The following is a 22,318-nucleotide window of genomic DNA, read 5'->3' as shown; positions in this document are numbered from 1 at the left end:
GTCCCATTCCATGGAGCACTGGGGGAGATACAACCCAATAAAGGAGAAGTGAGACATAAGAAAACTGAACTACAATTTCCCTGTGGAACCACAATGTGATATCCCCAATGAAATTTTGATTTTAAAATGTTGGAATTTGAATTAATCCATGGACTTGTAGATCACTTCCACAGTTCAGATAGAAATTCCTTTATTAAACCTCAGCATTGTATGGCACTACACAGCTCTTTCAGTCTTTTCTCTACAAGGTCCATGAAGGTCTTGTAGTTTACTGCTTATTATCTAATTACATTTACACACAGTAGTTATATTTGGAATCATATTATTAGATGACTCGCAAAAGTGCTGCCCTGAGGAGACGCAGACCCATCTTGGCTGAGTCCAAAGAGTGTTTAGCAATGGCTGACAATTGCCATTATGTCTAGCTTGATCTTTCAATGTACTGGTGCCTCCATACAGCAGTTACCTTCCCTTTAAATTATTTTTCAGTACAAGGGTTCCTCAGCAGTGTAGCTCTTGTGTGCTAGGAGCAGAGTGCAGGAAGAGAGGTGGACCACTGGACTTCAGCAGGAAAATCATGAACGTTCAGGGAACCCAACCAAAGAGACTAAGGTTTCACAGTAACAGGTATCAAGGATTTTACTTAATCACCTATTCCTGCAATGCAGAGAGCAAATAAAGAATAATGGCTAATTTCTGTGATATGTAGGAAATGCATGTGAATGATGACTTGATGACTATGTGATATAGAATAAAAACAAAAATGAAGGTAAAAGAAAGAAGACAGGCATATTAGTAAAATCAGGACAGAAAGTTATTTCAGAGAAGACTTACTAGGGCAGACACATCATATAACTTATTCAGATCAGCAGCTCTGTTTCAAGAAGGGTTTGGGCATCTGTAGATGGGAACCTCTACATCAACACAGATTCAAGGACAGAGCAATGTCCCCAGGGTACTGGACCCTTCTTTCATTATCCTGATCAGTAATATTAAATATCTTTGTCTATTTAAGGTAACTAGACATGTTCACACCACCTTAACCTAAATAAAGTGAAAACTAAGTTTATTGGCTACTTGGCACTCTAACTACTTCTTCCAACCTTTTATCATGGAAAGCTCTGACTCATCTGTCACACGTCTCAGATATTTTCTAATCCTGTAACTTCTGCTTGGCACAACTAATGCTAAAATGGTCTAAACTGCCTATACTAGTTACTCATACATGCCAAGCTATTGCTTGTATTCTTACCCTATTCTGTTCCCAACAGTTATCATGCACTAATTCCTATATTATCTTATACTACATAGCAGTGGTGGCTCTAATGCTAGGTAGCTGGTGGGACACTCAGCAGGCAGGTGCAGTGTATTTTCTGTTCTGATGTGTCATGATGCTGGGCTTGGTGCTAGCATTGGTGACCAGCCCAAGAGGGAAATAAAATTCAGAATGATTTTAACAAGGGTAAATTTCTGTTGAGGACAGAACACTTCTAAGTCAATAGATACAGAAATAAGTTATGGAGGTTCTTTGAGAGGTGAATACTTCTGGGTTTTAGTAAAGATGTGTATTTTTTTCTTTGCCCAAGAACACCTTTTTCTTTTTTATAATTTTTAAAATTTTATCTTACATTTTCTCCTTTTCTCAAAAGTAACCCAAAGAAAGATGAGCAATAGGAAATCTTACTCTTTTACACTAGTTTCTTACAAGTTCACAGCATTACTAAGAGCTCCTCACTTTCTTCTGCTCTCCCTCGGCTCCCTACCCTCCTCTGTTTTGGGAAAATCCCTGCAATTGCCCTCTGTCTGCTTCCTCACCAGCAGTGCAATAGGTATTAGTTCAGATCCAGAACATCATGTGTGCTGCACGCAGACTAATAAACTCTGCCACTTGATATCCTATGAATGTGGCTATACAGCTTCTGTGTCCAAGCTGGGTGATTTTGCTCCGGGTTCTAGGGTTACACAAGTGGAGTCAGCCTCCGGTTGTCCTCTGCCATTGGCAGAAACGTGCCCAGGCAGCACCCACGTAAAGCTGGAGCTGAAGTCCTGGAGCACTGCTCCTCCTGCAGTGTGACATCAGCCCATGAGTGCTGAGCCCTGGCATGTCGCCACATGCCGTGCGGATGGAAAAAAGAAGGCGCGGCTCAATTCTGGAGCAGGAAATCTAATCCTTCTGTGTTCAGATGAAAGTCAGTCCCTTTAGTTAAATGTAAACAATTCTACTAACCTGTCATGAGCCTGGGTGACACTGTAATGAGCTGAATTTCTCATTTTGCTCCCAGAGACTTCCAGAGCTCTGCAGACTATTTTGGGAGTCTGTCTACCCCTAGCTTTGTATCTGTTAAATACTCTCCTCTCATCAGCCAATTCAAAGCAGAACGTAAAATGCATGAATTATCCCAAAACTTCTCTGACGAATACAAAAGTAATCTCAGGCCTGAGAACAGCTTTTGTAAACTAGTTTAGGGATCTGTATGGGCCCAACAGAAACTATAAACTGTCCATCTCGTCAGTAGCCACCTTATCTCTAATAACTTCACAGGATCTAGAGTACACCTAGCTTTTAGGCTCTTTTGTCACAGGCCCTAAACCCACCCTCATAAACAACATGCAGCAAGTCTTAACCATCCGGAAAAGAAATATGATTAATTCACCCTTACCAACTTTAGTTCTCAAAATTTCTCTAGGATTTTCAGAATTAATCCTTGCTTCTGGAGCCTGCTATGCCATACTGTATTCATAAACACAACCAACCCAATGATTTCCCTTAGCAGGATTCTATAATTGGCCTTATAACAACTGAGCAGCCACCAAAGAGTATCCATCCTAACCCTGCTGACCATCTTCTGTTATCTAGAAACTTAACTGCTACCCTAACCTTACTTTAAACTACAAACGGATGACCCTTGCTGGCCTCAAAGCTAGCAGGTGACATGTAATTTCACCTTGCCTTGCAGAAGCCGACAATAAATCAAGCTCTCAGGCCTGTTGCCCATAAAATGCAATCCACAAGCTACCACCCTCTATGGAACTGCGAGGTATGCTAGTGCTGGGATGATGGCTGATATGAGTAGGATAAATGATGTCTGGCTAGTTCTGCAGTGGGTTTGGGTTAGGGTAACCTTAACCCTAATGTTTACTGTAATCCTAATTCCTATTTTAACAATATTCTCCTATCGCCTCTATTATCTCCAGAAGTAACTGTAAGTCCTTCTGGCTCTTCTAGTTTCTGTGAGCCTTTAAGGATCTTAAATCCTTAGGATCCCTCTCTTTGTCCCCTCTGTGCCCCAGAGCCCTCTGTTTGCTCTCTGTTGCACCCCAGAGACCTCTCTTGGGCTCCGGTCATCTCACAATGCCTCTGTTTTCCAGTGTACCTCAGAGCCCTTTTGTTAGTTGAATCCAGCTCTTCAGTCTGCACTCTGCTGAAGCTTAAATTTGACTCCTAACCTTTGCTGGAGCTGAATAATTACAGAATTAATTTCCCCCTGTAAACATGGGGACATAAAATGTAATTGAGAACAGTTAGGGCTGGACACCAGGCATACAGCTCTGTAGAGCTGTTCAGGAGAAGAGGAAGAAGTGTGCTTCCAACACTTCCAAGGCTGGACCAGAGCATCTGACAGTTTTTACAGCAAAATTGTCCCTCAGTCGACAATGAGAAGACATGAATGGAGAAGCAGAGAGGAAACACTGCTTTGGGGGAAACAATATTAGGTAGCTTCAGCCAGAAAGTGTTAATGACTGAATGACCATCAAGAAAAATTGCATTGCCTGAAGGTGTTGCCAGAACTCATCCCTTAGGGTTTTATTCCATGGCTCATTTAAATATATTATCAGGAGATCTGATTCTCAGATGCACAAAGGTTCCTTTATATCCTGGCATGGTATTACCTATGCTAACCATATAAAACCCTCTAATTTGTATTATAAATCCTAGGTTATTGCCTTTTTTTTTTTAATGAATCAATCATGAATTCTTTTGGGGTTGTCTTCTGCTTCCAGGAACTGAAGATTTAAGAACATGAAATCCTCCAAAGGCTCAAAGCAAAATGGTAAAAGGGCAACACTACTAGCTCTGTACATATGGGATATTTGAAAGTGTTAGTACATTCAATTTGCATGTACTGCAAGGTTGTTCTGTCCCACCAGTTTGGTGTTTGATAGGTTAGTTTCATGGTAAATTATAGTTCATGACAATATCTTGCTGTATATTCAATTTAGATTGAAATTAGTAGAGGCAATCATCTATCCACATTATTTGTCCACCATGTCCTACTTGTTTCTAGTTCCAAGATCTGTTGCGGTTCCATGTTTTGTTATTGTAGTCTCTGGCTTAACATCTGAATCGTAAAACTGATTCAAAAAATTATCACCCCATCTCTTGCCATCATTTGATATAAACACTCAACAGTTAGCAGGTACAGGGTCCCCTTGTTCTCTTCTATCTTCTTGCTTCTCCTGAAGTCACCCAGGATAAGCTGTTTTTGTGTTTTTATTTCTCCCCCCAAAGATCAGGTTTCACACTGCTGCTCTGGCCATGCTAATGATGAATGATGGTGCCCCAGGGGCCACTCATGAAGGAAGTTCTGTGTGCGTGTGCGTATGCATGTGTGTGTAAGAGAGAGAGAGAGAGAGAGGTGCCAGAAACCATCTGGCCCTTTGGTAAAGCAGAGGCAAGGACATCCTTGATTTTGGAGTGTATTTGTCACAGACTGAGTGGGCTACGAACCAAGGTACCAGGTGAATCTTTAAATGTTTACATATTCCTACAGTGACCATTCTCATTACTCATATGCACTTCTCATTTTATGGGAAAGAAACAGTCTTTTTTCTTTTTCAGAGGTAGCTTGAAATTTTTGGTCCAATAGCTGCTGAACATAAGGTGGATTACCAACTTAAACCAACAGAAAGCAATTAGAAGTTGTTTTCATTTCACTCTGCTTCTTTCCTAACTTTATTCTGACCCTCCCTTTGGGGTCATTTATTTCTCATGTTAGTTAGTAGCTTTTCCCATTTGGGGATTTGGTAGTTTTAGTGAAACATCTAAAGGAGAAGACCAAGAAAACTCTCTCCTTTTTTGGCTAAGAATGTTTGTTCTGCTAATATCTGAATATAAAAACAACCTAATACTTGGGGCAAGAGCAGGGGCCATCCTCAGGGGACTTTTCAAAGAGTTTATCTGCTTCTAGGCCTGTTTGAACTCTTCAGGGGAAACTGGTTAAATTTCAAGAGTAGACTTTTCCTTTGCATCTCTGATTTTTCTATGGTAGAATAATCTCAAGACAAAATTTTTGCCAGGAGGAATGTATATATGAGGCTATAACTCAAAGGATGTGTCTATTTTCTCTCCTTTGTGGATATTTGTTTCCTTCCTTCCTTTCTTCCTTCCTCTTCCTTTCTTTTCTTTCTTTCCTTTCTTTCTTTTCCTTTCTTCCTTTCTTTCTTCCTTCCTTTCTTTCTTCCTTTCCTTCCTTCCTTTCTTTTCTTTCTTTCCTTCTTTCTCTTTCTTTCTTTCTTTTTCTTTCTTTTTCATAGGCATATTGAATAGCATAAGACAAACAGACAAATCAACTTGTGTTATTTTAGATGGCGTTTGGTGGCACAGTTCTAAATCGAGATTTTTCCTTCTTCAGATTTTATCATCCCCAAATAGATTTCCTACTCACTTTGTGTTTGTTTGTTTAAACTATGTCTCTTGATATTGTAGCAGCTCGGACAACTTTCCATATGCTGCCATTCAGTTCCCACAATAGTTAACTCCCAGGCTTTCAGCTACATGACTTGCCAGTTACTGAGTGATGCCATTTGAAGCACAGCCTCAGATGATGTGCCTGGGGCTGTTGGCTTGGCATGCCTCAGACATTTTGAGCAATGGGAGAACTGCACACTTATTTTTGAGGGAGTCATTGTCAGAGTCATTATTTGCTCTCCCTCTTATCAAAGGCAAATGGTTGGAGACGATAACCTTCAGCTTCTTCAAGGAAGTACTTCAACAACTTCAGGAAAATCTGAACAGACCATGGACATATATGGAAGGAGAGGATCCTTTCCACGCTCATCTCTGAATGCTCTCACTTGGGAATGACCTTAGTAAGTCCAGAACTTATTCCTCTTCATTTTACTCTCCAGAGAGAAATACCCCATTTATGCAGAGATATGAACCAAGAACTTTCTGCAGTCTTTTTGTATTCTTCTTTTTTTCCTTTCCTATTTTTTTTAACTCATGAAGTATAGATCCTCCTCTTCTTTTCTCCTGTCAAGTTTTGCTACGCTTCCAGCAACATGGTGTTCAAGCACCCATCCCGCGTAGTTATTTCAGAACATTGCTTTTGGGAGACCTGCTACTTACTTCAGTCACTACTTCTTGCTGCATTCACACTCACCTCTCTACTACATTTCCAGCTATGTTGTTTGTTCCTTATGACTGAGTCTCAGATGGTGGCACGGTCAACATGCAGGTGCGATCACCATTAACATTTTTCTGCAGGTTTAAATGCCAGCAAGACTGGAGGCTTCCCAGGTTGTTTACCAAGTGCTCTTTTTTAGACTGTGATATCCTGTCTTAAGAAGTTGTTTTGAACCCCGGGAAACCAGGGCTCATGAGCGAAAATTTATGATCGGGGTGAGTGGCTCTGTTTAACTAATCATTGCACAAGTTAGCCCCAGTAAAACTTCTTCCCCTTGCACTTGATGTTCTTGACTGCTTGTGTATATCAGTAAATTCATATTATGGCATGTTAATGGAGAGCCTGGTTTTAAGGATGAACCAAGTCAATTGGGCAAGCTTATTGCCAACAGCTAGTCCCTGTTAACAGGAACAGGGAGCAATTAGGAAGTTAACAGGGAAGGGGGTGTGAAATACTCCTATATACTCACGAAAATCAGCTGTAGCCAACACTGCTAATTCTCTCTTATGAGATAAAAGGAGATAAACAGAGGGAGAACTTGTTTCATAGCTCAGCAAAACAACAGTTATAACTATTGTAACAATGGCAGAGAACCTGAACAATTACTTTTCTTGGTGATGGCTTGGATTTGTATTCCTTGCAGGATATCAGTTTTGCTAGGTGGTTCAGAGTGTTGAATGGTGCTTAAACATGGTTAAATTACGTTTAACTCTGATAAATGACACTGATAGCTGGTCAAAAATTACTATCTCAAAACAGTGTCATTTTGCTTCCCCTCCACCTTTGTGCCTGAAGGGAAGATAGTGCTGAGTAACTACATATTATTTTTATTTAATTAATTAAAGTCCTTCCTGGAAAAGGGATTTAGGTATCAATTTTTTTAAATACAAAAAACTTAAGAGCCAAATTCACTGGAAATACATATGTATAACTTAAAATTAACTTCATTAGCTTCAAAGGGAGCTGAATAGACCTGAGAACAATCTAGGGCTCTAACAAGAACCACCAACATAATCTGAACAGACCATTTTATCTTGGAACTTTGCAATGTGACAGGGAGTTTGTTCTTCCAAGACCTCCTCGAAGGCATCTCTTTAGCTGCCATTTAGCACCCATCTGTTGAACCACATAGAAAAGAAAGCTCAGGATTTCTGCTAGCACCATGGGCTTAGCAATCTTTAACACTTGCCAAGAGTAGTTCCAACTGGGTTTCATCTAGCATTAGTATATCAAAGCTGGTTTTCCTTTTGCTAGGGCTTTCAGATATGACGAGAAAAATGGGGTCCACAAAATAGAAAGAAAAAGGGGAGGGGAGGAGCACACAATGTTCACAGTATATTTTTATACATATTTACAGAAGGAAGAGCTGTGTTATCCAAACTTGAGCTTTCCCCATGGATGAGTCAAACATAACGTTTCATCCCAGTGAAGGCCCAGAGAACATCTCAATGCACAGAAACATTTCTACACAGGAAATGGTCTGGGAGATATTGACCCCACTTTGGGTAATTATGATCATCTCCTTCCTGGGTTTTTGTGAAAATGGAATTGTCCTCTGGTGCCTCTGCTTCCAGATCAAAAGAAACCCCTTCACTGTGTACATCACACATCTGTCCATTGCTGATATCTCCTTACTGCTTTGTACATTTATTCTGTCAGTTGAGTACATTGCTGGTTTTGGATTCTCATATGGTGTTTATTATTATATAACCACCACGCTATCTATTGTCTTCCTTCTTGGATATAATACTGGTCTCTATCTCCTGACAGCCATCAGTATTGAGAGGTGTCTGTCTATTGTTTACCCCATCTGGTACCGATGCCACCGGTCACAGCACCAATCGGCAATTGTATGTGCAGTTCTGTGGACTCTGTCTTTTCTGATGACAGTAGCTGAACACTTAACATGCAAAGATGATTTAACAAATGAACAATTTGATGATGCCAACCATTGCCAAGCAGTGCTCATCTTCACATGGATCTTGACTTTCATGATCTTCATTCCCCTAATGATTCTGTCCAGCCTGATATTGGTTATTAAGATTCACCGTAACTCCTTGAGACCTCATTCATCAAAGCTCTACATCATCATTGTGGCCACAATCATTGTCTTCCTCATTTTTGCCATGCCTATGAGGCTGTTGTATCTTCTGAATTATCACCACCGGTCGTCTTTGCTCAGCCAGCAGAACCACATCACCATTGTTCTCTCCACCGTTAACAGCAGCATCAACCCCCTTGTTTACTTCTTTGTAGGAAGCAGCAAGAAGAAGAGGTTCAAAGAGAGTCTCAAAGTGGTTCTTAGTAGAGCACTTGCTGATGGGTTGCGGCCAAGAAGCCAGGAAGTTGGCACCAGCTTGGATATAGCTGAAACAATTTTCTAAAGCTTAAGGACGAAACTCTAGGGGCAAATAATTGGACCTGCAAGATTTAATAAACTGCTGCAAAACTAAAAGATTATTTTTCTTCCGTAGAATGTAAAAGGCAGTGGTGAAATGGTACTGTTATCTTTGGTGGTTGAGCAATGGAAAAATATGGACTAGAATAAAGATAACTTTTATTTGTATTTTCTTAATTATTCAAACACATGCTACATCCTGATGTGGCTATGTCAGTCAAGGATACCACAGTGGAAAAGAGACAGGCCAACCAAGAATATAAAAAAAGGACACAGAAATATGTTATAAATAGTATGACCTTTATACGAGCTCTGAGCACCCATAAATGCTATTGAAGTCATCAGGGCCTGCGTGTATTCGCATTTTTAAACGTCAAGCCCACTAAACACAGGAATCACATTAGATATGGGGGTTTAGTTTCCGTTATTTCCAACTTGTTTAAGTGCACAAAAGAGCTGCTCCCCAGGGGGAACTGAAGGAGCAATCCACATATGAGATTAAGTCCCCATACCTACCCACAAACATTCAGTGTAGCTTTGGTCTAACAAGACATTTAAGTATACACTAAATGGTCAAGTTCTTCTGTGGTTAGGGAGTCACTTTAAAGTCTATTTTCAAAGTATATGTTGCATAATTTCCAGTGAAATCAACATTTCTCTGATTCCTCCTTCAAAGTTCCTTGGATAATTTGGTACCTGACACACAGGAGTAGCAACATATGAATGTTGTCCACTCACAGAGGGATTTTGCCCTAATTGTGAAGGGTGGGGCTGGCTTATCTCCAAATGTGAGTGTTTCTGTAGGTTTAGTCATTCAGGTAGTCTATGAGAAAGTCAGTCCCAATGCTTGCTGTCTCAGCCACATATTCAGAATTTAGTTGTTTTCTGGAGACTATATATTGTCCTTGTGCTCTCTGTTTTATAATAGAAAAAAGAAAGGTACCTCTGGTGATGCACGGCAGGGGCTATACCCCAGTGACACCATTCTGTATACCAGGGTACTGGTGCTGGTATTTTGTGAAGTTTAATACCTAGAGCTAGTTGCTCAACTATAGATAAGCTGCAGAGAGCAGAAGACAACAGCAGGGAGGGGATGGGTCTAGGTCAAGTTTATCACACCAACATAGAATACCAGGGTCTTCGCAGTCAGAGAGCTGTCACACTTTAAAAGAGGCATCTGAGAGATGCATTTACTTCTAGCCCCACTGAGCTCCAAATTCAGCAGGAACTGAGAGCTCCTGCCACAGGCAGAGGCAACATCTTCAGCTACCACCAAGTTTCCATTGGCACACTTAATAGCTAATTGGGGAAAGAAAAATACAACCTACCCCTCCTTTGCTGAAAGATTGCCAGCCCTGGAATAAGGAAGATGCTAGGTTAAGACCCATGATTGGATGGGAATTCATGTAGAAGAAGGATCGCAGAGGGATAAATGCTACTTCTACACATGCACCCCATTCTCTTTACATGTAAGTGTTGCAGTGCTTCATTGTAGAAGAGAAAAGACTCAGGAAAAGGAAGGTGTTACTCCTGTATCTTCCCACTTCCCCAGCTCAATCAAAACCTTCCCTTATGACAACCCCGCTGCCTGTCCTAGTTTTTCACTTTGAAACTTTAGTCCCAGGCTAGCCACTTCTGATGATTTAGGTGGTAGATGAGTGCAGTAATCTTCTGCCTCTCTCTTTGAGTATTGATCTACTATATTACTGGAATGACAAATCAGCAGAGCAGCTCCACTTTGTTGACAGTCAGTGCAGGATACAGCAGACAGCTCTGTGGACACCCTAGGGGGGGACAGTGGGAATGAGTGTGTGGTGTGTCCACATACACAGGTATGTTTGTGCATGGATATGCTGGAGGCTGGGGGGACAGTTGGGGCATTTGTCAACACTGATAAATGCCATCAGCTAGAACATTAGGGTAGATCTAGCCCAGAAAAACCCACTCTTTTCTAAAGCCACGCAGTGGGCAGTGTTCTCCAATTCCCCACACTTACAATAACCACATGGAGAATCAGAGTAAGGAGCAAAGTTGCAGGAAGCATATTCAAAACATGCTTCCATTGTAACCACACATATAACCAGCTCTTTCAGGTGATTCAGGTGAGACAAGGTCTGTTAGTTACAGTGCTTGAATGCAGCCCAATTATTACAACAGGTCTGGGTTAAGGACCACTGTGCATTCAGCTAGGGCAGTAGATCCGAAGAGGCAATAATATACAGCAGGGTGGTTTGATTGCTTGTGAGCTGCATAAGGTGCTCTAGGAGTTAACTTCTTACCCCACTTCACCTGTGTCTGTCCATACCCTCAAACTCTTTTGAGTTTGTACCACTGTCTATAGGTGAGTTTACAGAGCAGACAAAGATTAACATTTGTTATGAGAGAAACATCCAGAACCATAAATGAACAGCTAGCAGTTGGAAAATGATTAATGTTTCCCAGCCCACAGATAAAAAAGGAGTATCTTAGGGAAGTGCTTTCTCTTCTTGCACAGTGCATGATGATTTTTCTCTTTAGAGACAGGCTGTAATGCAAGGGGAACTGATAAGCGCTTTATTCCACCATTAAAATAACCAGGAAAAATATGACATTTCATTTATTGCACTAGAATGTGATCTTCCACAAGCTTGCATTTTTTAAATGATTTGCACCTGTTGGACAGGGTAAAATAACCCTGGGCTGATCAGATGGTGTTAATAAGTACTTTGCATCAGCGTAGAACAGGAAGGATTGCCTTGTGGGGAAAGTACTGGCCATAGAGTTGAGAGATGTTGGTTCTGTTTTTATGCAGTCTTGGTATTTAATCTTTTCTGTTCCTCACTTTCCTGCCTTTAAAATGAGGATTATATTATTTTCTTTCCTGTGTTGTGTCTCCAATGTTTATGCTGTAAACAGTTTGGAACAGAAGGCATCTTTTGGTTTGTAAATCTGTAGTGCCCAGGGTAATACAGACTCCAGTACTGGTGTGCAGTCAATGCAAGGATTTGTTCAGGGAAGAAATGTCTGGTACAGTACTTTATTAATACTTCCTTTACTGCATGCCTATTCTATTTGATACTAATGAGTGTTGTGTGATATAAAAGTACGGTCAGAAATACAGGGATGGTAGTCACCTCCCTTGGCACTGCACAGAGCTCTTTCCTGTAATATACCCCTCAGTGGAATGGATGACATGGGGCAGGCTGCTGTACCAGAAAGTCAGAATGACTTTATGCAGCAACTTTCCTCTGTAAGTCACTGATTTTGTGAATGATCCTTGAGGCATCAAGGGCAGAGGGGTGAGGGAGAACATACTGCTCAGTTTATTTCTAGCCTGGAAGTCCTCTAAGGGAAGCTGAAATGCTTCCCAGTTACATTGGTTGCTGAAGCAGAAGGAAATCTCACCTTGCTCCCTTCCCTGGCATGAAAATAATCAACAAGTTGACAGCATTTCTTAGTGTAATGCCCCAGATAACTTTCTGGGGAGAGGATAGGAGGGACAGCTCATTTACAGGGTCATACAAAATGTTCTAGGTAGATCTTCAGTGAGGTTCTGGGTGATTTTGTCTTCTAGCTGCCAGTGGTGCTTGGCCTTGTATTCACCCAGGAGAGATTCTCTCCTGACTACTCTGTCTCTGCCAATCTCAGGATGATGGTGATCCCGTAAACACTGTCCCATGAGCAGAGAGGTTCAGTATAGGGCATTCTATATGACTCTTTGAATTCCCTGTATTGTAGATATGTGATCAGACTGTACCTGGCGAGACTGTTTGAATCTTTAGCTGACTCACATCCTTCTTTATTCTGCATTTTTTTCCCTGTGCTACTTTCTTGACCTACAAATATCCACATCCTTAGTTATGCTACACCTAGACTGTTTACCCTGGTCCTTGAGATGGGGTATACACCCCTTTAGTATCCACACTGGGTATCAGGGTGAGACCCAGCTGTGTGCCCATCTCCCCTTCTCCCGCAGCGCTGCCCAGTTTCCAACAGAAAGGACAGCAGCTAGCTGCTTCTTTTCAGTTACCCCTTTAGTTCAAGCAGTGGCATCCATGCCTGGTCGACTTTTGTGGTGATGAAACTGGTCAACAGAGGGTATTCTTGGATGGTACTTAGGTCAAGGGAAAACAGCAATTTTTTTAGTGTGGGCTGGTGGTTGTGCAGCTGCCATAATGAGCTGCCTGTCATGATGAGTGTGCTTTGCTGCTTCTCTTCCTTTCTGTATGTAGAAATCATTTCTTAAAATCTACTATTCAGAGCTTCTAGCTACCTATACAAGAGACAGGCCTGTTTGGTTTCCATTTGGTTGCTAGACCACCTGGGTGCTTATGTAATACCCACGTGGAATTATTTTTGCTTTTCCAGCTGACTCTTATAAACCTTACAAACTTTTTAATACACATTAAAAGAAAAGAATTGTAGTTGCAAAACCTTGAATTCAGAGATGAGGTACTGAGATGCAGTAGCCTGTGCAGTTCTAATACTTTCCCCTTGCATATAATGATGCAGTTGTTAATTATGTGACTACATTCTGTTTTTTCTTTTCTTTTTTTTTCCAAACTGGACTCTTGCCTCATTAAGTGCACAGACTGAACCTGCTCTTGGTCTAGTAAATGTTTCCAGAATCCTTTCTTCATTTGTTTCAAAAATATGGAGGGTAGGAAAGGAGAGGGAGTGCATGCAGCAGTGGCCATCTTGCCCAAAACCCTGTCTCCAGCAGCGGTCACAAGCAGATGCCTACAGGGCAGAAGGAATCGGGCAAGCATATATCACACCTCCTTCTCATCCTGTCTAAGTTTTCAGCAATTTTCAGCTCAGAAATTTCCAGGTCTGGAAATATTTCTATTCAGTAACTCTCAATGGATTTCTCTTCCACAAATACATCCATTCTTCACAAGCAACCATATAAACTTTTCTGTGCTGTGTTTCAGAGCTTAATTAAATGTTTTGTGAAGAATATCCTCCTTTTGGTCCTTTTGAGCCTGACACTTTCTAACTCTTTTTGGCGTCGCTAATTCTTGTATTGGAAGAAAACCATGAACAACCTATTCCAGTCAGCCTCTGTGATTTTACAAAACTCTGTTGTATTTCCCATCTGCCATCTCCCCTTCAGCTTCCTTAAAAAAAAACAAACCCAAACTCCATATTTTTATGGAGCTCCCTTTTCGACATTGAGTGCAATTATCCACAATTTTGTTACTCCTGCAAGGATATTAAGTTTATTAGGGTAGCTAGTATATAGCAACATTTTGACAGAGGCATTTTGAACTAGGTCCTATATGCTACTTCGTCAAGTCAAGGGATGCTTTTCTCAGGGGCTCATGAGGCAGCTGCTTCATGGAACAGTCATTGGCTACCTGAAAAAGCAGTCTTGGCACCACACTGACATGAGAATTTAGCCACTTGACAAGGTCGCAGCCCTGGTCTCTCAATACTATGGCATGTCTTGCCTTCACTGCACCTTTGATCTCCCTCAGCATCTTGGATGGGCTGTCAGTGATACAGACAACATAAAAATGTATTTTTCTTATTACAATTGGAATTTTAGTCCATATGTTTGAAATCTAGATTAATATCTTTATCTGTTAGTGTGATTAGATCTTTAACTTCCTTCAATTTACTACAATATTCCACCACTAACACTTTCTACTTCTCTTTCCTTTATAGTTTGTGCCTTAGTACTACAGGGTCACGCTGCAGGATTGTCCTCGGGGGCAGGAGAACTAAATTCTGGCTTGAATTCTATCATTCTATCACTACTAAGTGAAAAGTGATGCTAGGCAAGTAATTTTGATTTTTTAGAGCTGGTCACAAATTGTGAACTTTCTTAACTGAACTCCCAATTGAAACCCTTAGTTTGGGTGCACATGGTTGCAAAAAACATCACTAAGAGTTGTGTGTTGAATGTATAAAGTGCTAAATCCTGTTAAATGTTCTGATGAAAAGGTCCCATGTATCTGAAATTCATGTGTGGGTACTTCTGAACTTAATTTCTCTGACTCCACTTTCTCTCTGTACAACTGCAGTAATAGTACCTTCCCCTACTTAAGTAGGGTAGAGCAGGTTTTCTTGTTGTGCAGACTGTAGGGTGCCTAGATATTACAGTGATGAGCTTCACTGTAAAGCCCTCACAGAAATGACTAATTCTGTCTTCATAGCTAAGCATGAATAGTGTTCAATAAATAAGGCTTGAAGCCACCCCTTGAGCAATAGTAGAAAACAAATAAATATGCTGATTTAACTGATCGTACTTTTTCTTATGCATTGAATGAAGCACGGTCTCTATGGAAGAAGAGAAGGGAGATTGTATCTTTAAAACCCATTATTATGTATTAAGTCCCGGATGTTCTAACTTTTGAATGTAATACTTTGTGACTTTAATAATGTTCTCCTAACCTAGTATTTGTGTGCAATAGTGAAGTACATGCAAAACACTTTTCAATATTAAGCAAATACTGATGAGACTGCTGCCTTCACTATGCGAGTACAAGGTACGATCTGGAATACAGTGAAATGAGGAAGGAAAGAGTAGAGGTTCACAGACTTCAAGAACTCCTACAGCTGCTATGCACTATGAGAAAGTCTGATAGCACGTAGCCTTGTTGCTTTAATATCTACCACAAGGAACTCATTTTCCTCAAGGAACTGGAAGGAATATAGCAAGAAAAACTTTGAAATATAGATAATGGTAATAAAGGAAACTCTAGCTACTGGAAGTCTGATTCAGTAGGTTGACCTGCTGCACCAGCGCTCAGGAAACCTGATTCTTTTTCCACTTTTGTCAGTGACTTCCTGCGTGTGTCTTTAAGTCATCTAAAAATCATATTGCCTCAGCTTGCCAATCTGCAATAGGCAAGCAGTAGCACAAACACTTTAATGAAGAATGGTTCAAAACTGGTAAAAAGCTTTGCACATCCTCTTTTTCTGTCTTTTTTTTCTCATTAATTTCTTTCTTCTCAGAATCAATGGGTCACTGCTGTCATCACAGTCCCTAGGGAAACTGATGGTTCAAAGGCACTGAAACCAATTTGGTGTATTCCTGTGAGAAAGATAAATCTGTATTGGCCTCAAAAAGTGTTGTGGGGGGAGAAAGGAAGAGAGAGAAGTGATTTATTCTGGAATAGGGCTTATTTTAAATTAAATATATTTACTTTATGCCAAAAATGGATCCTGACAATTGGACATAACAGCAATTAAATGTTAATAGTAATGATAAAAAGTAATAGATTGTTGGGATAAAGAATAAATTCATCAAAATATTTACTGAAGCAAGGATTTATAGAAGCAAGGATAAAGTGTCTAGTGAAGAGATGTAAAACTTTAACAGCTAGGTGCAGAAGATGGTGTGAACACCCTGCAGTCACTCTTCCATCCCAGGAGAAGAAAACACTTGCTTAAATGCATCAAAGGAGGATGTTATGCTCCATTCTGTCTCTGCTCTCTGGATTTATTTTATGACTGAAACAGTGACATATGTATTTCAGATATAACTTATCTTGTTATATTATTTATAGGGAAAAAGATCTCTATTACAAGTGAAGATTTTCAGCTGAATACATACTCTAAGCTTACTGAAGATACCCTAGTTGCACAGCAGAAGGAAATGCTTTTTGTGAAAATAAATATGAACAACTGACAATTTTTATTTTGGCTAGTTCTGATCATTTCTTCTATAAAACATATGGAGAAATGTGCTACCTGTTATTAAAGACATGGGTTGTTGCCAATCTTCTAAAGGAGTTTATGTTACCTTATTTTTTATTCTTCTATTTCAGATATCTTAAAATATTTTAAAGACAAATGTAATGGAAATAAAATGCTCATCTATAAGACATTTAATATAAGCATGGACATATTTATGAATGTGGCTATGAAAATAAATGCATGTATATGGACAGAATATATGAATATATCCTAGCAAGATAGGGTGATAGAAGAATTAACTGAATAAATTATATCACATATTCTAGTTCTCCACAAATAGCACATTATGCAAGAAATGTCTTGCATAGCTTCTTTCCCCTTAGAAGGAGATGAGGAAAGAAAATGCAGGTTGAGCCTTGAGGCTTTAGACAAAAATGATTTGGTCATTTCTCTGCCTTGTACGAAGCCTGTTAATTCTTGAATGTTATGCTGGAGATGGCCTTTTCATTTTAGTGTGCTTCAGTTACAAGGGAAAGAAGTCACATTACACTGAGCCAGGAAAAATGAAACATGATAGAAATTCATTAGCTACCTTGTGACAATCAGGACAGAACAGATGACAGCTTATTGCCTGTTACATTCAGGGCTCCACTGCAGGACATACATATGCTAATGAATTAGGTGAAACAACTCTTGAATTAGGAAAAGGAAAGTTGCTTATTATCCATTCCATTGCCTCAGGCTAAAGGAAGTACCACATCATGGGCTACCATGTCCTCCAAATGCAAGAAGTTTCATTTATCTACTTTAGCTCCACAACACATCTGTAGGTTTTTGTCACAGCAAGTGGTCTCTACAAATCTTGTACTATTTTGCACTTGTCACAGCAGATGGACTGTTTCCAGTTTTTTTGGAAGTAATTTCTAGCAACCATAGGTGAGGAGCAGTAGGTCACCTTTCCCCATTGTCACATCCCTCTACGCTGAGCTGCAACTTATACTGAGATAACCACATAGTAGATGAGGTCCCACATGCGGGAAAGAGCAACACTTCATTTCCAGAAAATAAAAAATGAATGGAAAAATTAAGTTACTGGAGAGCAAAACATGATGGATTATCATATCTGAAAAGAGATGGTGGTATTCTTAGAGTGCACAGTTAATGACAAGAGAAAGGAGAAGAACAGCCCGAGAAATTGCCGAGAAATGTAAGTAAAGAGGGGGACAGAGGGAAGTGTCGGAAGATAATTCTGAAATAACAAAAGATACATTTGGGAGCATTTTTTTTCCCAACATCTGCCTGGCAAGTGAGGGCTGTTTCCTACCATCACACTTACTTCTGCTCATCTGATGAAATGCTCTCTATGAATATAGCTAGGTCACCAAAAGCAGGTTAGTGTTGCATGCCTGTTTGGTACTGGCACAGGTTACAGAACCAAAGTATTGTGGCTAGCTCAAAAATGACTGTCAACAACAGACCACATAGACAAAAGCTAATGGGAAAAGAATAGTGCAAAGGTGTGGCAAGTCCCACTGAAGTCAAAGCTACCTGAGGTTAAATCACAGGATTGGGAAACAATGTTTAAAACATTGAACAATCTTTTAACTTCTACCATTATTGCCTCTGTAAAGTGCTTTGGGATTAAATCATTTGTGTTAAATTTCTGTAGGCACTTTAAACAAAACAGGATTAGCAGAGAAATCAAATCATATTCCTCTGATATCAAAGACTTGTGTTAGCAAAATTTCATGCAGTACCAATGAAAGTACCATTGGTTTACTCTGATGAAGTGATTTGCATTGTACAACTGTTGCTCTACTTGGTGTAACTCCACTGAGTAACTCAGAGGTAACTGGTGAACCAGACTCTTCATCATTACAAAACATCAAGTTCTGACCCAAGCATAAATAGTCAAGAGTCATACTCCTTGAAAGCTAGGCTGAAGATGTAAAAAGAGATGGAAGAAGAATAAGAAAAACTGCTACAGACCTGCTTTAGGCAATGACTCAAGAACGGCCTAGACTACGGCTGTCTTCTGAGCCACAGTATAAAATGGTGCCCTTGTCAGAGCATACACTGAGCGTAGCATGCTCAGAGCATAGTATGTGAGAACTTTCCCAGAAAGACGGAGATTTCAAATAAAGTCAACGTGTTTAGAACAAAGTTGATATTCTTTTACAGTTTCATTGAACAGTATCAGCTAGATTAGAAAATGTCATTAATTACCATTGTAACTGCATTGGAAAGCCTAAACCTAAGTCTGCAAAACAAGGTCATCAAACATTGTTTTCCTCCTCTCTACAGTCTTATTTTAAATTGCTATAAAGCAGGATAGCTCATCATAAAAAATAAGGCGATAGCTCTTATCGAGTGTTTGCCTTGAAAAAATGCTAATATCTGGATGAGAAAGAAACAGGGAACAGTAAAAGTGGAACAGAAAAGGAAGGAAAAGGAGTATAAAGAATTAGAGAGACAGTGAAAAACTAAGCAGAAAAAAAGAGAAAAAGTGTTGAGAAATAATGACAATGTGTATAAAATTAGGAAGTCTAAAGTTCAGATATAGAGAGTGAGAGAGAGGGAAAGAAGAGAGAACAACCCAGTGAGCGGTGCCTTTGTGCTTTCTGAAGAACAGCATGACTCCAAGGAAGAACCTTATGAAGAGTTTTGTATTTCACAAGGTATACAAATATACATTTTATTATAGTGGAGTTTACAGACAGCTGGAAATAAGCTGTCCAAAACTCCCTGGAGAAGGAACTTCCGGGAATCAAATGTAAAAACAGTTCTAGATTCTGAATGGGTTTTTGTTCCTTTTTGTTGAAAGCCAGAGATCAGACATGAGTGTTACAAGGAACTGAGACATTGACAGTAGAAGCAAGCTGCCTCTGAGACAGCCTACACCTCACAACTTGATACTAGCCGTATGAAGGAAGAGAATGAATCAGAAGAACATGAAATGACTGTAACATTTGAGACCAGGCAAGATGCAAAGAAGGATCCTAGAGGACCTACTTATTCATCATCTATTTATGATACCTTGTCTACTGAAAACCATCTGTAACTAGGAAGTTTCAGCATGAGTTCAGATCCTTGGGCTTCACTACAACAAAATTTAAGCAGCAGTCATCATGCTGTGCCTCTCCTGAGGAAAAGAAAAAGGTAAGATTATGAAATTACATTCCAGAATATTTTAACACTGTCCCACAGTATCTGGTTAGCTGAGATGTCTATATCATTGAACATGGGAGGTAAATATTTAAATTATTATTTATAAAAATATTTAGAATGAAACATTCCTGCCTTACTGTGTTTACAAAACATAGTTTGGGATAGACAAGTGACTCACACATACCTCCCACAAATTTTTAGGCATGTACTTAACTATAAATATGGGAGAAATCCCAGGGATCTGAAAAGAACCACCAGATTCCACTGAAGATAAAAGTTAAGGAAAATATACAGGAAATGGAAATGTTTGCAGGATTGGAATCTATATACTAGATTCTTCTTTCTTGAACTAACTTTTACTTTTTAAAGTGATTTTAAAGATATTTGTATTTACAATGTGTATTTCATTTATGCAGCTCTATAGCTATCCCTGCTGTGTTGCAACTCTGATTCATTGGTACGCAGATGAATGCTTATGTATTAGTACTGCAGATTAGAGCACCATTTCAATTTTTTTCCTTTCTAATAGGGATTTTTTTTTCTGTCTCTTCCCTTTATTTCGTCCTGGCTAGGCAGCTCTTCACATACTTTTCTCTGTGTGCAGAAACTGCTCTAACATCTCTGAGCTTTGTGCAAACGTAGGGGCCTACAGATACAAAGCAGTATGCAGAACAAAGAATGTAATTAGTATAAACTTCTTCAATCTTTTATCAGTAAACAAGTTCGAGTTAGCTCTTATCAGATAACTGAAATGAACTGTTTATACATTGCCAGGCCCTGACGCTGCAGATCTTTATACACATTCTTAATGTTAGCAAGGTGAATAGTCACATTATCTTCAGTGGAGTTACTCATGCTCAAATGTACACAAAAGTTATTGCGGGAATGAAGCTCTAGTTGACAGTAAGTTATCTAGCTAATCAGATCAGAAGCTACTGTATACCTGCCTGCACTGATGTTTACAGTGAATCTCCTGGTTAATACATTTTTAATTCAGTTTGGTAAACAGAGATAGAACCTGCTGGTAAGTCTAATGTGTTTGCACTGCTTTGTCTAGAGTGAGTGATGCTGGAATAGCCGGCAGAACAGCAAAGTTTAAGAGACATAATCAAAAAAAAATAACAGACTCTGTATTCCTTTTTTTCTTCTAGCTTTTTTTCTATTTGAGCCTTGAGTTCATGTCATCAAGCTTTTCTTAAAACTATGTAGGTTACAGTGTTACTTAAGAACAGACAACTGGGATTCTTGGGTAATCAGATTTGGAGCTTTAAGGAAAACACTGCAAGTTTAAACAAAACAGGAAGAGTTGGCAACACTCCATCCTATAGTAATAGAAAACTGCCAAGGAAGATGACAGCATTTATTAAGTCCTTTTAGTTAAATTTTTTCATAGATCCTGACCAAAGATAGATTGATTCATGTCACAACTCTCTTTCCAGCAGAAAGATTGAAGGTCGTCTTCATCAGTTGAGGACTTTGCTATTTGGTTAGGCTGTGATAATTCTAAAGGCAAAGTTGTCACTACAGCTGAACAGACCTACCAGTGTGGTCTTCCTTCTGCTTTACCTTCCTTCTACTTAGCTCTCCCCTTGCTCTTCTGCCCTTGCACCAGCATTCATCACTCTGCTAAGCTGCTACAACTTGCTGAGCCAAGAGAAAAATATTCTCTTTTTTTTCAGGTTATTTTTCTGTTGGATCAATAAGTTGAACTGAGCTGAATGCCTCTGCACAAGTGTCGGCACATCTTGTGTCAGCAACAGGAAGAGGGAACCATGGTGGAATGTGGCTTATGGCACCTCCCTGCTTGGTGGTGGTGAACCATTAGCTAGACTCAAACTGCAACTTCCAATTGCTCTAGTAGGGTGAAGTTTCACAGCAGTTAGAGCTGATCTAACTTTGGGCTTCCTCCCTGTCAATGCCAGTTAGGCCTTCCTGTCCCCTTTCCTGAGCTGCTGTCAGTGTTTTGGCAGATATGCAGTGAGCCACCTCAGGGCACTGATCAAGGCACTGATACAGCTGAAAACTAACCTAGCAAAAAAACCCAATAACAACAGCAACAACAAACAATGGGTACATTAGCTTTTGGCCAGACCAGCATCCTTAACTGCCCTGCTGCAGGAGAACAAATGTCAGTGAAAAGGAAGGAGTGAGAATATGTAGCTAAGAGAAGAAAGGAGGAAGAGATTAGATCATGGCACCTTGGAATCAGATTAAACTGCCATGGAGGGAGATCTTTAATGCTCTCCTATTCCTTTGGAAACCAGGAAATCGGATGGGAAAAATAGAATCAACAGTTTCATGGGATGAGGTGCAATTCACCTAACTTCAATTATCTAAAAATTAACTAGCTAGTCAATACATCACCCGGCCTCAAAGCTCCTTTCTGTAGCTAGTGGACAGAGGCAGGGCAAGCAATACACCCCCTCCTAAGGCTGCTGTTTCAGACAACGGGATGAGTCAGTCCCTGGAGCTGCGCATGTGACAGCTGCGGACGCCTAGACAATAGGTTTACACCAAGCACCCAAATTTCACACTGCAGAACTTAGAGGGAATGAATCACAGCCTGCCTGTTTCATTTGCTCGTGTAGTAGGGACTCTGCACAGTCACTGCACGAGCCTGCGGAGGCCAAAGGCGCTGAGGTGAACGCGGTTGCCGCTACGCGGCGGGAGGCGAAGGGCGCCTGCACCCTCCCTGCCTGAGGAGCGCGCGAACGCGTCA

At 40.1% G+C, this 22,318-nt stretch overlaps 1 protein-coding gene across 1 annotated transcript; it reads left to right on the top strand.

Annotated features, from left to right (window-relative positions):
* The first annotated feature begins 7,801 nt into the window (after positions 1–7,801).
* MAS1 (MAS1 proto-oncogene, G protein-coupled receptor) lies at positions 7,802–8,791 on the top strand. The gene has a single exon (XM_013945435.1). The coding sequence runs from the start codon at positions 7,802–7,804 to the stop codon at positions 8,789–8,791; it is 990 nt and encodes a 329-aa protein (XP_013800889.1).
* The last annotated feature ends 13,527 nt before the right edge of the window (positions 8,792–22,318 follow it).

The sequence above is a fragment of the Apteryx mantelli genome, chromosome 3 (genome assembly GCF_036417845.1).
Source record: "Apteryx mantelli isolate bAptMan1 chromosome 3, bAptMan1.hap1, whole genome shotgun sequence".
In the NCBI taxonomy this organism is placed as follows: domain Eukaryota; kingdom Metazoa; phylum Chordata; class Aves; order Apterygiformes; family Apterygidae; genus Apteryx; species Apteryx mantelli.
This window is presented reverse-complemented; position numbering and strand designations above follow the sequence as displayed.